This window comes from Salmo trutta, chromosome 14 (assembly GCF_901001165.1).
Source record: "Salmo trutta chromosome 14, fSalTru1.1, whole genome shotgun sequence".
NCBI lineage: Eukaryota > Metazoa > Chordata > Actinopteri > Salmoniformes > Salmonidae > Salmo > Salmo trutta.
The window spans coordinates 63,101,269-63,116,489 of record NC_042970.1 but is presented as its reverse complement, the minus strand read 5'-3'; the positions used below and the strand labels follow the sequence as shown (position 1 = coordinate 63,116,489).

The window sequence follows — 15,221 nt, the reverse complement described above, 5'->3', positions numbered from 1 at the left end:
CACACACAAACACACACACACATACTAGTTCCCACTTTCAGAACTTTAGCGCAGATGACTGGTTTCTCTGCCAGAGTCTTTTATTACTGTAGGAATTTGTGAGGTGTGAAAAGTGTGGGATGGAGAAACCTTACCACCGCCTACAGAGCTTGGCGGGTGCAGTGTGACGTGCCACAGTGTGTCAATGCGTGCCACAGTGTGTCAATGCGTGCCACAGTGTGTCAATGCGTGCCACAGTGTGTCAATGCGTGCCACAGTGTGTCAATGCGTGCCACAGTGTGTCAATGCGTGCCACAGTGTGTCAATGCGTGCCACAGTGTGTCAATGCGTACCACAGTGTGTCAATGCGTACCAATGTGTTGACGAGCATGAAGGATTGTTTAAAAGAAGAATGAGAGACGTTGAGCAGATGGAGGAGTGTCTGTCACTTGCTTTCGGGGGATAGGCTGTGAATAGTTGACCTGTCAACATTTTCACAATGTTTCTTTGGCGTATAGGTTTATTTTTATATCAGCTGTCACCACGCAGTCACAGTCATGTAGCTAGCTTCTTTAGCAATGTGTGATCAAAGAAAATGTGATATCTAAGCTTTTATCAGATATTAGAGGCTTACATGCACGCGCACACACACACACACACACACACACACACACACACACCAGTCTCTATGCTACACTGCAGACACACACACCTTTATGTGCCACTGTTACACTCACCAGAGCCTTTGAGTAAATGTCCCTTCAGCTTTCTCTGCCCAGGCTAGTGTGTTTCTGTTCCGGTGCACCTGTGTGTAGAAGAGCTCTCAACCTCTCCAACAAAACCTTGCCGTTGTAATCAAAAACACAAACCCATTGAGGTCGTGTTGCGAGGCTATAGACGGCTCTTTTAAGTGCTGCTCTCTCTCATGTTTTTCAATGTTCTTTGTTACATTTTCAAGTTTCTTTTTTAACCGCCTTCAATGGCCAGGGCTTTTAAACATGCCCACTCACCTTGAGGAAGAAGGAAGGAAGGAAGGAAGGAAGGAAGGAAGGAAGGAAGGAAGGAAGGAAGGAAGGAAGGAAGGAAGGAAGGAAAACGACTCAAGCTGTAGAAATGATTAATCAGACCAATTACTCAGACATGATGTATCTCTTTCATCTCCTCTCTCGCTTTTCATATCTCCTCTTTCTCTCTCGCCGTCTCTCCATCTCTCTCTCTCTTTCTTTTTCTCTCGCTCTCTGTCTCTCTCTCTCTGTCTCCTCTCTCTTTTTACAGTAAATTGCCCAGCTGGGCTCGAGCAGTGGTGCCCAACATCTTCTACGTAACAGAGAAGGCCTGGAACTACTACCCTTATACCATCACAGGTGAGCACACACACACACACACACACACACACACACACACACACCGATGTGCTATTGTAGAACCAGGATCCATTCATACCAGGCACCACAGATGGTTGTGTGCGGTCAGAAATGAGCTCTGACCGCGTATCGACCGTAACCCTAGCGGAAAAGTACCAGGCTAACCTCAACCTAATCTAGTTACTGTGACACAGCTCATAGCATAGCCAGGCTAGCTGAGTCACGTTATGCTATAATGCACATCGCTAACCAAAAAAAACGTTCAGAGAACAACCTGACAACGTTTCTGTCTGGTTATGTAACACTATCAGTTCAGTCAGCATCAGTTCCCAGAAATGTTTCTTCAAAAGTCAATGGAAAATGTTCAGCAACATTCTGGATGTGTGAGCTGTGTTGTTTCTTGTGTCATGTTGTGCTCCTTCACGTTGTATCACACCGTAACCCGTTTCTGTTTCTTCTGTGTTGTTGCGTTACTGAAGCCCTAACTGTGGTGTTTTCTCCCCTCTGCTCCGACACGTCCCTCTGGGCCTGCCTCTGTAGAGTACACCGTAAGTATCTCTTCCATTTCCTTTATTGATCACAGAGCTGTGGAGAGAGCTACCGCAGCTCATTAATGTACATGATGTCAGGATGCGTTTAATGCAGCATCATGGAAGGACCAGGGAAGAACGCCACATCTCTCTCTAAACATTTTCTTCTGCTTCACTGGTTGTTTTAGTTAGACGTTACGTAAGGAGTCAGTGTTTTGGGATATGTGTATATAGAAGGCTTGGGTTGTGTCGTTTTTTTGCATATTTATTGTGTAATTTTGGATTTATATTAAATGTAAGTGGCTTTGTTAGAATGAAGCTTCCCCCTATGGAGACATTAGTATGGCTATCTATAGCAACAGCTTAGCGTCAGTGTGTGTGCACGCTTGGGCATTTCCGTGTGTGTCTTCTGAATTGCAGCTCTCTTCATGGTGGTGTATGTCTGTAGCTAGGCATGCGCTCTCCAGAGGTAAAGACATATCCATTCCCTTGTTTCGCTCACGAGAAGCGTCATACATTTTTACTGCCCTGAGGATTCAACTGCCTTTGAGGTGTCAAATGATGTCCATTTGCTTTGCTGCCATAGCCAGAGCTTTCTTAAATACTTTTCTCTGGAGCTTTCTTAAATACTTTTCTCTGGGGCTTTCTTAAATATTTTTCTCTGGGGCTTTCTTAAATACTTTTCTCTGGGGCTTTCTTAAATACTTTTCTCTGGGGCTTTCTTAAATACTTTTCTCTGGGGCTTTCTTAAATACTTTTCTCTGGGGCTTTCTTAAATACTTTTCTCTGGGGCTTTCTTAAATACTTTTCTCTGGGGCTTTCTTAAATACTTTTCTCTGGGGCTTTCTTAAATACTTTTCTCTGGAGCTTTCTTAAATACTTTTCTCTGGGGCTTTCTTAAATACTTTTCTCTGGCGCTTTCTTAAATACTTTTTACTTGGTATTAAATGCTTTTAAAGCGGCAATATGTCACTTTTTGGGCGACCTGACCAAATTCACATTAAAATGTGAGTTATAGATCTGTCATTCTCATTGAAAGCAAGTCTAAGTAGTGGTGCTTGTTTTGTCACATAAACTGAAATTAGGCTAACTATTGGAATTTTAACAAACAGGAAATGGTGGAGCGATTTCTGCCTAGTTCATCTTTAAGTAACGTATTTTCACCTGTCCATATCTTTTTGAGGTTTAGGTATCCTCTATTTGTGTGGGTGGGTTTGCTGTTGTGTTTATACATGACTCTATACAACTATAAGCTGTTATAGATGCTTATAGCAAGTCTTATAATGTGTTAGAAGGCATCATAATAACTGATGCAAGCAGTAGAATCAGATTTAAAAAACGGATACAAACAAACCTTATGGAACAGAGGGACACACAAACATGCATACACACACAAGATAACATATGCACTAAACACACACGTACGCATGGACTTTGTGCTGTAGATATGTGGTAGTGGAGTATGGGCCTGAGGGCACCCACTTAGGGTGTTGTGAATTCTGTAATGAATGTATTGTAATGTTTTTGAAATTGTATAACTGCCTTAATTTTGCCGGACCCCAGGAAGAGTAGCTGCTGCCTTGGGGATCCATAATATATACAAATACAAATAATGCTTTATTCCATGGTAGTTCACAGGAACTGTTTCCAAGAACTCTTTACAACCAACATCAGTCTCAACTCCAATCTAAACACTACTGTAGCAGTGTTTTAGGTCAAAGGGTTCAAGATTGATGACGGTCTTGGAAACCTGCCGCTGCCCCCTGTAACATACTGCCTGAAACTTCTAAAGCCTTGAGCTGTGGCATTTTGAAATTCTCAGAAAGTGATAAATGCCACCACAGTGAGTCATATGGCTTTATATAGAGAGGAGCAGCGAGGAGCGGATGGAGGAGAGGAGGGGGGAGGAGGGAAAGGGGGATGAGGGGGAGACATGGCTTTGACAGTGACAGAGTTTCGGGCTCGATAAAAGGCTGTGTGTGAGTCATAGGAGGGGTACATGCACGCACGCACACACACACAACGCAGACACACACACACAAACCACACACACACACTCAGACACGAGCACATGGACATGCATACAGAGCATACTCCCATTCATTCATCTCCCCTTTCTGAAATAAGCACCAAACACATTAGTTGGTGGGGATGCTGGTACAAGAAGTCTAGAGACTAAATGTCTCGATGACGCATAAACAATTATAAAACTAAACACCAGTTTCAGGTGAAAGAGGTTGTTTTTCCACCATCTCACCTGATGCATCTCATCTGTATTGTTTTGCAGTGTTCTTTCTTACCCAAGTTCTCCATTCACATAGAGACGAAATACGAGGACAACAAAGGCAGCAATGACAACGTGAGTAAAGACCGTGTGTGTGTGTGTGTGTGTGTGTGTGTTGCACTGAGACCTTCAGTATGATGAAGTAATTCCATAATAGGGGTCTTATGGCCCCTCAGTGTTTGCCAAGTGCAGTTCTGCTAATTGAAGAGCCCATTTCATTTATACTCTGGCCTTCTCTCTCTCCCTCATTTCGATAGCAGAATAATAGTTCTACTACTATGTTAGCATAATAATATGTTAGGATGTAGGGTGCGTGTGTGTGTGTGAAGAGTTGACAGTCTTGGTCTTAGAAAAGTCCACTCTCTCTTAATGTTGTAAGAGAGAGTAGATGGACATCAACCTGTCTGGTCATTTATCATGGTGTGTGTGTGTGAGAGTTCCACTTCCATGGCCAGACAATGTTAGTGAAAGTCCTGCAGATGTAAAAAGGAGAGGATGTTATATCAGAGTGAATGTAAAGGAGAGGATGTCATATCAGAGTGAATGTAAAGGAGAGGATGTTGTATCAGAGTGAATGTAAAGGAGAGGATGTCGTATCAGACTGAATGTAAAGGAGAGGATGTCATGTCAGACTGAATGTAAAGGAGAGGATGTCATATCAGACTGAATGTAAAGGAGAGGATGTCATATCAGACTGAATGTAAAGGAGAGGATGTCATGTCAGACTGAATGTAAAGAAGAGGATGTCGTATCAGAGTGAATGTAAAGGAGAGGATGTTATATCAGAGTGAATGTAAAGGAGAGGATGTCATATCAGACTGAATGTAAAGGAGAGGATGTCATATCAGAGTGAATGTAAAGGAGAGGATGTCGTATCAGAGTGAATGTAAAGGAGAGGATGTCATATCAGACTGAATGTAAAGGAGAAGATGTTATATCAGACTGAATGTAAAGGAGAGGATGTCATATCAGAGTGAATGTAAAGGAGAGGATGTTGTATCAGAGTGAATGTAAAGGAGAGGATGTCATATCAGACTGAATGTAAAGGAGAGGATGTTATATCAGAGTGAATGTAAAGGAGAGGATGTTATATCAGAGTGAATGTAAAGGAGAGGATGTCGTATCAGAGTGAATGTAAAGGAGAGGATGTCATATCAGACTGAATGTAAAGGAGAAGATGTTATATCAGACTGAATGTAAAGGAGAGGATGTCATATCAGACTGAATGTAAAGGAGAGGATGTCGTATCAGAGTGAATGTAAAGGAGAGGATGTCATATCAGAGTGAATGTAAAGGAGAGGATGTCGTATCAGAGTGAATGTAAAGGAGAGGATGTTGTATCAGACTGAATGTAAAGGAGAGGATGTTATATCAGAGTGAATGTAAAGGAGAGGATGTCGTATCAGAGTGAATGTAAAGGAGAGGATGTCGTATCAGAGTGAATGTAAAGGAGAGGATGTTGTATCAGACTGAATGTAAAGGAGAGGATGTTATATCAGAGTGAATGTAAAGGAGAGGATGTTATATCAGAGTGAATGTAAAGGAGAGGATGTCGGATAAGAGTGAATGTAAAGGAGAGGATGTCGTATCAGAGTGAATGTAAAGGAGAGGATGTCATATCAGACTGAATGTAAAGGAGAGGATGTTATATCAGAGTGAATGTAAAGGAGAGGATGTTATATCAGAGTGAATGTAAAGGAGAGGATGTCGTATCAGAGTGAATGTAAAGGAGAGGATGTCATATCAGACTGAATGTAAAGGAGAAGATGTTATATCAGACTGAATGTAAAGGAGAGGATGTCATATCAGACTGAATGTAAAGGAGAGGATGTCGTATCAGAGTGAATGTAAAGGAGAGGATGTCATATCAGAGTGAATGTAAAGGAGAGGATGTCGTATCAGAGTGAATGTAAAGGAGAGGATGTTGTATCAGACTGAATGTAAAGGAGAGGATGTTATATCAGAGTGAATGTAAAGGAGAGGATGTCGTATCAGAGTGAATGTAAAGGAGAGGATGTCGTATCAGAGTGAATGTAAAGGAGAGGATGTTGTATCAGACTGAATGTAAAGGAGAGGATGTTATATCAGAGTGAATGTAAAGGAGAGGATGTTATATCAGAGTGAATGTAAAGGAGAGGATGTCGGATAAGAGTGAATGTAAAGGAGAGGATGTCGGTTCAGAGTGAATGTAAAGGAGAGGATGTCGTATCAGAGTGAATGTAAAGGAGAGGATGTCGTATCAGAGTGAATGTAAAGGAGAGGATGTCATATCAGACTGAATGTAAAGGAGAAGATGTTATATCAGACTGAATGTAAAGGAGAGGATGTCATATCAGAGTGAATGTAAAGGAGAGGATGTTGTATCAGAGTGAATGTAAAGGAGAGGATGTCGTATCAGACTGAATGTAAAGGAGAGGTTGTCATGTCAGACTGAATGTAAAGGAGAGGATGTCATATCAGACTGAATGTAAAGGAGAGGATGTTATATCAGAGTGAATGTAAAGGAGAGGATGTTATATCAGAGTGAATGTAAAGGAGAGGATGTCGTATCAGAGTGAATGTAAAGGAGAGGATGTCATATCAGACTGAATGTAAAGGAGAAGATGTTATATCAGACTGAATGTAAAGGAGAGGATGTCATATCAGACTGAATGTAAAGGAGAGGATGTCGTATCAGAGTGAATGTAAAGGAGAGGATGTCATATCAGAGTGAATGTAAAGGAGAGGATGTCGTATCAGAGTGAATGTAAAGGAGAGGATGATGTATCAGACTGAATGTAAAGGAGAGGATGTTATATCAGAGTGAATGTAAAGGAGAGGATGTCGTATCAGAGTGAATGTAAAGGAGAGGATGTCGTATCAGAGTGAATGTAAAGGAGAGGATGTTGTATCAGACTGAATGTAAAGGAGAGGAGGTTATATCAGAGTGAATGTAAAGGAGAGGATGTTATATCAGAGTGAATGTAAAGGAGAGGATGTCGGATAAGAGTGAATGTAAAGGAGAGGATGTCGTATCAGAGTGAATGTAAAGGAGAGGATGTCGTATCAGAGTGAATGTAAAGGAGAGGATGTTGTATCAGAGTGAATGTAAAGGAGAGGATGTTGTATCAGAATGAATGTAAAGGAGAGGATGTTATATCAGAGTGAATGTAAAGGAGAGGATGTCGTATCAGAGTGAATGTAAAGGAGAGGATGTCATATCAGACTGAATGTAAAGGAGAAGATGTTGTATCAGACTGAATGTAAAGGAGAGGATGTCATATCAGACTGAATGTAAAGGAGAGGGTGTCGTATCAGAGTGAATGTAAAGGAGAGGATGTCATATCAGAGTGAATGTAAAGGAGAGGATGTCGTATCAGAGTGAATGTAAAGGAGAGGATGTTGTATCAGACTGAATGTAAAGGAGAGGATGTTATATCAGAGTGAATGTAAAGGAGAGGATGTCGTATCAGAGTGAATGTAAAGGAGAGGATGTCGTATCAGAGTGAATGTAAAGGAGAGGATGTTGTATCAGACTGAATGTAAAGGAGAGGATGTTATATCAGAGTGAATGTAAAGGAGAGGATGTTATATCAGAGTGAATGTAAAGGAGAGGATGTCGGATAAGAGTGAATGTAAAGGAGAGGATGTCGTATCAGAGTGAATGTAAAGGAGAGGATGTTATATCAGAGTGAATGTAAAGGAGAGGATGTCGTATCAGAGTGAATGTAAAGGAGAGGATGTCGTATCAGAGTGAATGTAAAGGAGAGGATGTCGTATCAGAGTGAATGTAAAGGAGAGGATGTCGTATCAGAGTGAATGTAAAGGAGAGGATGTTATATCAGAGTGAATGTAAAGGAGAGGATGTTATATCAGAGTGAATGTAAAGGAGAGGATGTTATATCAGAGTGAATGTAAAGGAGAGGATGTTATATCAGAGTGAATGTAAAGGAGAGGATGTTATATCAGACTGAATGTAAAGGAGAGGATGTCGTATCAGACTGAATGTAAAGGAGAGGATGTCGTATCAGAGTGAATGTAAAGGAGAGGATGTTGTATCAGACTGAATGTAAAGGAGAGGATGTTATATCAGAGTGAATGTAAAGGAGAGGATGTTATATCAGAGTGAATGTAAAGGAGAGGATGTCATATCAGAGTGAATGTAAAGGAGAGGATGTCGTATCAGAGTGAATGTAAAAGGCAGCCTCACTCTGGTCTCTACATCTGTAATCCAACCCCAGCCTACCTCTCTTCTCTAACTACTGCTGTGGCCAGTGTCCCTGTGCGTGCACACACACAACACACACATGCATGCTTGGAGTCATATCACACACACACACACATATCAAGTACACATTTGTTGTTGCGTACAGACACACGGATGCAGACACACGTATGTGTTTGCACGCATAAGTTCCACTTAAAAGCTCCCAAATGAATCTATCTGCGGACACTGCAGCTTCAGGGCTGACCAGCACAAACTCTGGTCTTTTACAACCCTGTATAATCTGGTCCAAATTTCAGTCTCCTCTGCCAAGATACTGTACATTGTGAAATAATATGCAGCCCTGTGTTTCTGTGCTCACGATGTTATGAAAGATAATGTCAGGCTGTAAAATGGTGTTTTCACGCTCGCAGTCCTGTTTCCTGACAGAGAAGGGGTTCAATGTCTGTTTGAATGTAATGTGTGTTTGTGTGTCTGCCTGTGTGTATATCCATACAATGAAGTGCGTCTGTGGAAATCCGTGTGAATGGCAGTGTGTGTGTGTGTGTGTGTGTGTGTGTGTGAGCAGACTACATATTCTGTCTGAATGAATGAATGGAGGGTGTGGTTAGATGATGTGATTGACAACTCCACGGTCGTATCAGGTAGCAGACCCTGACAGGGCAGGGCTGCCGTTAGGTTTGGAGAAGAGCCACTGCTTAAATACTGTCCCTAATGGTTCATGGTTGACATTATCTCTCTCTCTCACTCTCTCTCTCTCTCTCTCTCTCTCTCTTCTCATTCTCTCACTCTCTCTCTGTCTCGTTCTCTCACTCTCTCTCTCTCTTTCTCTCTCTCGTTCTCTCTCTCTCTCTCGTTCTATCACACTCTCTCTCTATCTGTCTCCTTGAGACTTCACCATTAGACAGTTGCATAGTTTCTCTCTCTCCCTCCGCCTTACTTTCTCATTTTCATTCATTCTTGCACGCGCTCTTTCTTCTTCCCTCCATCTTCCTTGTCCTTTCCTCCTCTCTCTCTTTCTTCTCCCCTCTTCCTAACGTTCCTACTCTCTCCCCTCATTATTTATTACACGTTCTCCCTCCCTCATTCTCTCTCCTCTCCCCTCATTATTTATGACACGTTCTCCCTCCCTCATTCTCTCTCCTCTCCCCTCATTATTTATTACACCTTCTCCCTCCCTCATTCTCTCTCCTCTCTCCTCATTATTTATTACACGTTCTCCCTCCCTCATTCTCTCTCCTCTCCCCTCATTATTTATGACACGTTCTCCCTCCCTCATTCTCTCTCCTCTCCCCTCATTATTTATTACACCTTCTCCCTCCCTCATTCTCTCTCCTCTCCCCTCATTATTTATGACACGTTCTCCCTCCCTCATTCTCTCTCCTCTCCCCTCATTATTTATGACACGTTCTCCCTCCCTCATTCTCTCTCCTCTCCCCTCATTATTTATTACACCTTCTCCCTCCCTCATTCTCTCTCCTCTCCCCTCATTATTTATTACACGTTCTCCCTCCCTCATTCTCTCTCCTCTCCCCTCATTATTTATGACACGTTCTCCCTCCCTCATTCTCTCTCCTCTCCCCTCATTATTTATTACACGTTCTCCCTCTCTCATTCTCTCTCCTCTACCCTCATTATTTATTACACGTTCTCCCTCCCTCATTCTCTCTCCTCTCCCCTCATTATTTATGACACGTTCTCCCTCCCTCATTCTCTCTCCTCTCCCCTCATTATTTATTACACGTTCTCCCTCCCTCATTCTCTCTCCTCTCCCCTCATTATTTATGACACGTTCTCCCTCCCTCATTCTCTCTCCTCTCCCCTCATTATTTATGACACGTTCTCCCTCCCTCATTCTCTCTCCTCTCCCCTCATTATTTATGACACGTTCTCCATCTCTCATTCTCTCTCCTCTACCCTCATTATTTATTACACGTTCTCCCTCCCTCATTCTCTCTCCTCTCCCCTCATTATTTATTACACATTCTCCCTCCCTCATTCTCTCTCCTCTCCCCTCATTATTTATTACACGTTCTCCCTCCCTCATTCTCTCTCCTCTACCCTCATTATTTATTACACGTTCTCATTCTCTCTCCTCTACCCTCATTATTTATTACACGTTCTCATTCTCTCTCCTCTACCCTCATTATTTATTACACGTTCTCATTCTCTCTCCTCTTCCCTCATTATTGCACCTTCTTCTTAGTACTCCCTCCCTCTTTTCTCTGTCCCTTGGCTGCACTCATCCATGATGGCATGTCACCCCCAATGTGCCAGCAGGACTGTTTCACACAGCTTGTGGCAGAAGGGCCCCTTGGAGGGAGAGGGAGAGAGGTGAGAAAAAGAGAGAGGGAGAGGGAGAGAGGGGAGGAAGTAAAAGAGAGAATACGGAAGGAAGAGAGAGAGGGTGATGGAGATAGGAGATGGAGAGAAGAGAGAGAAAAAGAGAACAGAGATGGAGAAAAAGAGAGAGACGACAGAGTGACAAGGAGAGCAAATGTGCATGTCCATGGCTCTCTGTCTGTAAGCACTGAACCTGAGGATGTCGACCTCCCACCTCCTGACATTGAGCACAGCACTACAGCTTCACACCCTGCTATAAGTCACAGAGGGCAACCAGGCAGCGGTCAGAGTCCACACCTCAGTCGACTGTATCGATTGGAGAAACGTGTGTCTGGCCCCGAGGGGGGTGGAGGGAGATGGTGCGGGGGGACCACTTTACCAACCCATAAGGCATCTTGATGTTTTGGCATTTGAGACTAGTCCAAATATAGCACATGAGCTGAACCCAAGAAAATCGACTGATCATATTGCTTCCAAATATGATATTTAATTTACATTGTCATACAACATCATTTGACATTTTTCTTCATGTAGATATTATACATCAATAAATAAGGTGGAAATATATTATAAATGTGGCACCGTCACAGCCACTTTGTTCTCGTTGGACTAATCATATTTGGCAGCAAGGCATACAATATTCATCCATAGCTACGAGCAACGAAGCCTACATATCTCTCTTAGGTTGTGATCCGTGGCGTGAAGTACTCTTTTTAATGTTATTCCTTGACATTCATGCAATATTTATCCGTACGCTGCAGTTTCAATACATCCCCCGGTAGCTCGAAGCATGATGTGTAACATATAGACGTTAAAACACACTTTGATATGTTGCACTCTGCCCTGGCTGAGGATTCGTTCACTTGTCCCCTTAGGCCCCTTAGGCCTGGCGTAGTGGAGTATTCCTCTCTATAACCGAGCCTATCTCACACACACACACACACACACACACACACACACACACACACACACACACACACACACACACACACACACACACACACACACACACACACCTCTAGCTCCTTAGATGGAAACAGAGAGTGGCTAATGCTATTGGTGTCTGTTTGCCCTGCGGCTATATATGAGGTCTGCCAGTCTGTCTGTCTGTCTCTGCCTGTCTGTGAGTGTGAATGGGAGATGATGACAGTGAGGGTACTGTACGGTGGAAGTCAATCAACACAAGCTTAGAGCTCTCCCTTCTGGCTGCGTTGCGCAATGACGTGTCCATGCAGTAGCCTAGTGGAGCAGCTAAGTCTAAGTGGTCCATGATCTAAGATCTAAGACCAGGGCCTGTATGTATCAAGCGTCTCAGAGTAGGAGTGCTGATCTAGGATCAGACCCCCCCGTCCGTCCGTCCATGTAATCGTATACATTATGATCTAAAAGGCACTCTTACTATGAGATGCTTAGTGACCACGGGCCCCACTAAATCAAATCAAATATCTGACCTTGTGGATATTCTGACCACTCTGGCTGAAATAGAATGGACATTGACCAGCTTCTGTCAAATAACAAACAGATGACAAATGTCTGTAAGTCAAGGGCCTCGAATAACACAAAGAAGATATTTTGGGAGGCCCAATCAATATCATTGAGCTGTGTAGTTTTATAAAGAGAGGATATTGTTGATGCCTGACGTGATAGATGACTAACTGCACCTCTGGGAATTTTTGTTTGTTTTCAGATCTTCTCAGACAGTGAAAATAAAGACCAGGAAAGGGAAGTGTGTTTTGTGGATATCGCCTACGACGAGATCCCTGAGAGATACTATAAAGAGTCTGAGGTGAGTGCGTGCGTGTATCTGCATCTCGGTGTGTGTGTGTGTGTTGTTTCATTAGAGCTAATGGGGCCCAGGCGTTATTGTAGGGGTTATTGTAGGCGTTATTGTAGGGGTTATTGTAAGGGTTATTGTAGGGGTTATTGTAGGGGTTATTGTAGGGGTTATTGTAAGGGTTATTGTAGGGGTTATTGTAAGGGTTATTGTAGGGGTTATTGTAGGGGTTATTGTAGGGGTTATTGTAAGGGTATTGTAGGGGTTATTGTAAGGGTTATTGTAAGGGTTATTGTAGGGGTTATTGTAGGCGTTATTGTAGGGGTTATTGTAGGGGTTATTGTAAGGGTTATTGTAGGCGTTATTGTAGGGGTTATTGTAGGTGTTATTGTAAGGGTTATTGTAGGGGTTATTGTAAGGGTTATTGTAAGGGTTATTGTAAGGGTTATTGTAGGGGTTATTGTAGGGGTTATTGTAAGGGTTATTGTAGGGGTTATTGTAGGGGTTATTGTAGGGGTTATTGTAAGGGTTATTGTAGGGGTTATTGTAGGGGTTATTGTAGGGGTTATTGTAGGGGTTATTGTAAGGGTTATTGTAGGGGTTATTGTAAGGGGTTATTGTAGGGGTTATTGTAGGCGTTATTGTAGGGGTTATTGTAGGGGTTATTGTAAGGGTTATTGTAGGGGTTATTGTAGGGGTTATTGTAGGGGTTATTGTAGGGGTTATTGTAGGGGTTATTGTAGCCACAGGCTGTCTCTGTAGTCAAACACTGGTGATTAGAGTCATATTATTAGTCTAAAAATAGAACCAGTAACATGATTCAGACATAACAATGACAGTGGATACAAGGACATTCACCGATACTCAGTGATACTCAGCGATACTCGGTGATACTCAGTGATACTCAAAGATACAATGATACAACAGACGGACACCATTTCAGTCTATTGGTTTTGCCCTAAGCATCCTAGTCATCCAAACTATTTCATTGGGTTGGAATTTTATTCAATTAAGTTTACGTTTAGTTATATTCCCGAATTGAGTTTGTATTGCAGGTAAACCCACGAAACACTCCGCAATACAGCTCTGACCAGATAATGCTAGCTAAGCTAACTCTAGCATCACCTTCTAATTTTCTCCCCATACACCTCTTCCTTATCTAACTTTCAGAGTTAGAAATTAGCATGTTAGCATATACAGTGGGGGGAAAAAGTATTTGATCCCCTGCTGATTTTGTATGTTTGCCCACTTACAAAGAAATGATCAGTCTATAATTTTAATGGTAGGTTTATTTGAACAGTGAGAGACAGAATAACAACAAAAAAATCCAGAAAAACGCATGTCAAAAATGTTATAAAATGATTTGCATTTTAATGAGGGAAATAAGTATTTGACCCCTCTGCAAAACATGACTTAGTACTTGGTGGCAAAACCCTTGTTGGCAATCACAGAGGTCAGACGTTTCTTGTAGTTGGCCACCAGGTTTGCACACATCTCAAGAGGGATTTTGTCCCACTCCTCTTTGCAGATCTTTTCCAAGTCATTAAGGTTTCGAGGCTGACGTTTGGCAACTCGAACCTTCAGCTCCCTCCACAGATTTTCTATGGGATTAAGGTCTGGAGACTGGCTAGGCCACTCCAGGACCTTAATGTGCTTCTTCTTGAGCCACTCCTTTGTTGCCTTGGACGTGTGTTTTGGGTCATTGTCGAGCTAGAATACCCATCCACGACCCATTTTCAATGCCCTGGCTGAGGGAAGGATGTTCTCACCCAAGATTTGATGGTACATGGCCCCGTCCATCGTCCCTTTAATGCGGTGAAGTTGTCCTGTCCCCTTAGCAGAAAAACACCCACAAAGCATAATGTTTCCACCTCCATGTTTGACGGTGGAGATGGTGTTCTTGGGGTCATAGGCAGCATTCCTCCTCCTCCAAACACTGCGAGTTGAGTTGATGCCAAAGAGCTCCATTTCGGTCTCATCTGACCACAACACTTTCACCCAATTGTCCTCTGAATCATTCAGATGTTCATTGGCAAACTTCAGATGGGCATATATATGTATTCTTGAGCAGGGGGACCTTGCGGGCGCTGCAGGATTTCAGTCATTCGCGGCATAGTGTGTTACCAATTGTTTTCTTGGTGACTATGGTCCCAGCTGCCTTGAGATCATTGACAAGATCCTCCCGTGTAGTTCTGGGCTGATTCCTCACCGTTCTCATGATCATTGCAACCTCACGAGGTGAGATCTTGCATGGAGCCCCAGGCCGAGGGATATTGACAGTTCTTTTGTGATTCTTCCATTTGCGAATAATCGCACCAAATGTTGTCACCTTCTCACCAAGCTGCTTGGCGATGGTCTTGTAGCCCATTCCAGCCTTGTGTAGGTCTACAATCTTGTCCCTGACATCATTGGAGAGCTCTTTGGTCTTGGCCATGGTGGAGAGTTTGGAATCTGATTGATTGATTGCTTCTGTGGACAGGTGTCTTTTTATACAGGTAACAAGCTGCGGTTAGGAGCAGTCCCTTTAAGAGTGTGCTCCTAATCTCAGCTCGTTACCTGTATAAAAGACACCTGGGAGCCAGAAATCTTTCTGATTGAGAGGGGGTCAAATACTTATTTCCCTCATTAAAATGCAAATCAATTTATAAAATTTTTGACATGCGTTTTTCTGGATATTTTTGTTGTTATTCTGTCTCTCACTGTTCAAATAAACCTACCATTAAAATTATAGACTGATCCTTTC

At 42.6% G+C, this 15,221-nt stretch overlaps 1 protein-coding gene across 2 annotated transcripts in view; it reads left to right on the top strand.

Moving 5' to 3' along the window:
- LOC115208592 (cytoplasmic phosphatidylinositol transfer protein 1) overlaps nucleotides 1–15,221 on the top strand; it is a 96,781-nt gene that overhangs the window by 74,738 nt on the left and 6,822 nt on the right. For both annotated transcript variants that reach the window (XM_029776771.1, XM_029776772.1), the window contains exons 3-6: nucleotides 1,255–1,343; nucleotides 1,884–1,891; nucleotides 4,161–4,232; nucleotides 12,392–12,490. In XM_029776771.1, coding sequence (XP_029632631.1) covers nucleotides 1,255–1,343; nucleotides 1,884–1,891; nucleotides 4,161–4,232; nucleotides 12,392–12,490 — 268 coding nt within the window. The remainder of the gene's footprint in view (nucleotides 1–1,254; nucleotides 1,344–1,883; nucleotides 1,892–4,160; nucleotides 4,233–12,391; nucleotides 12,491–15,221) is intronic.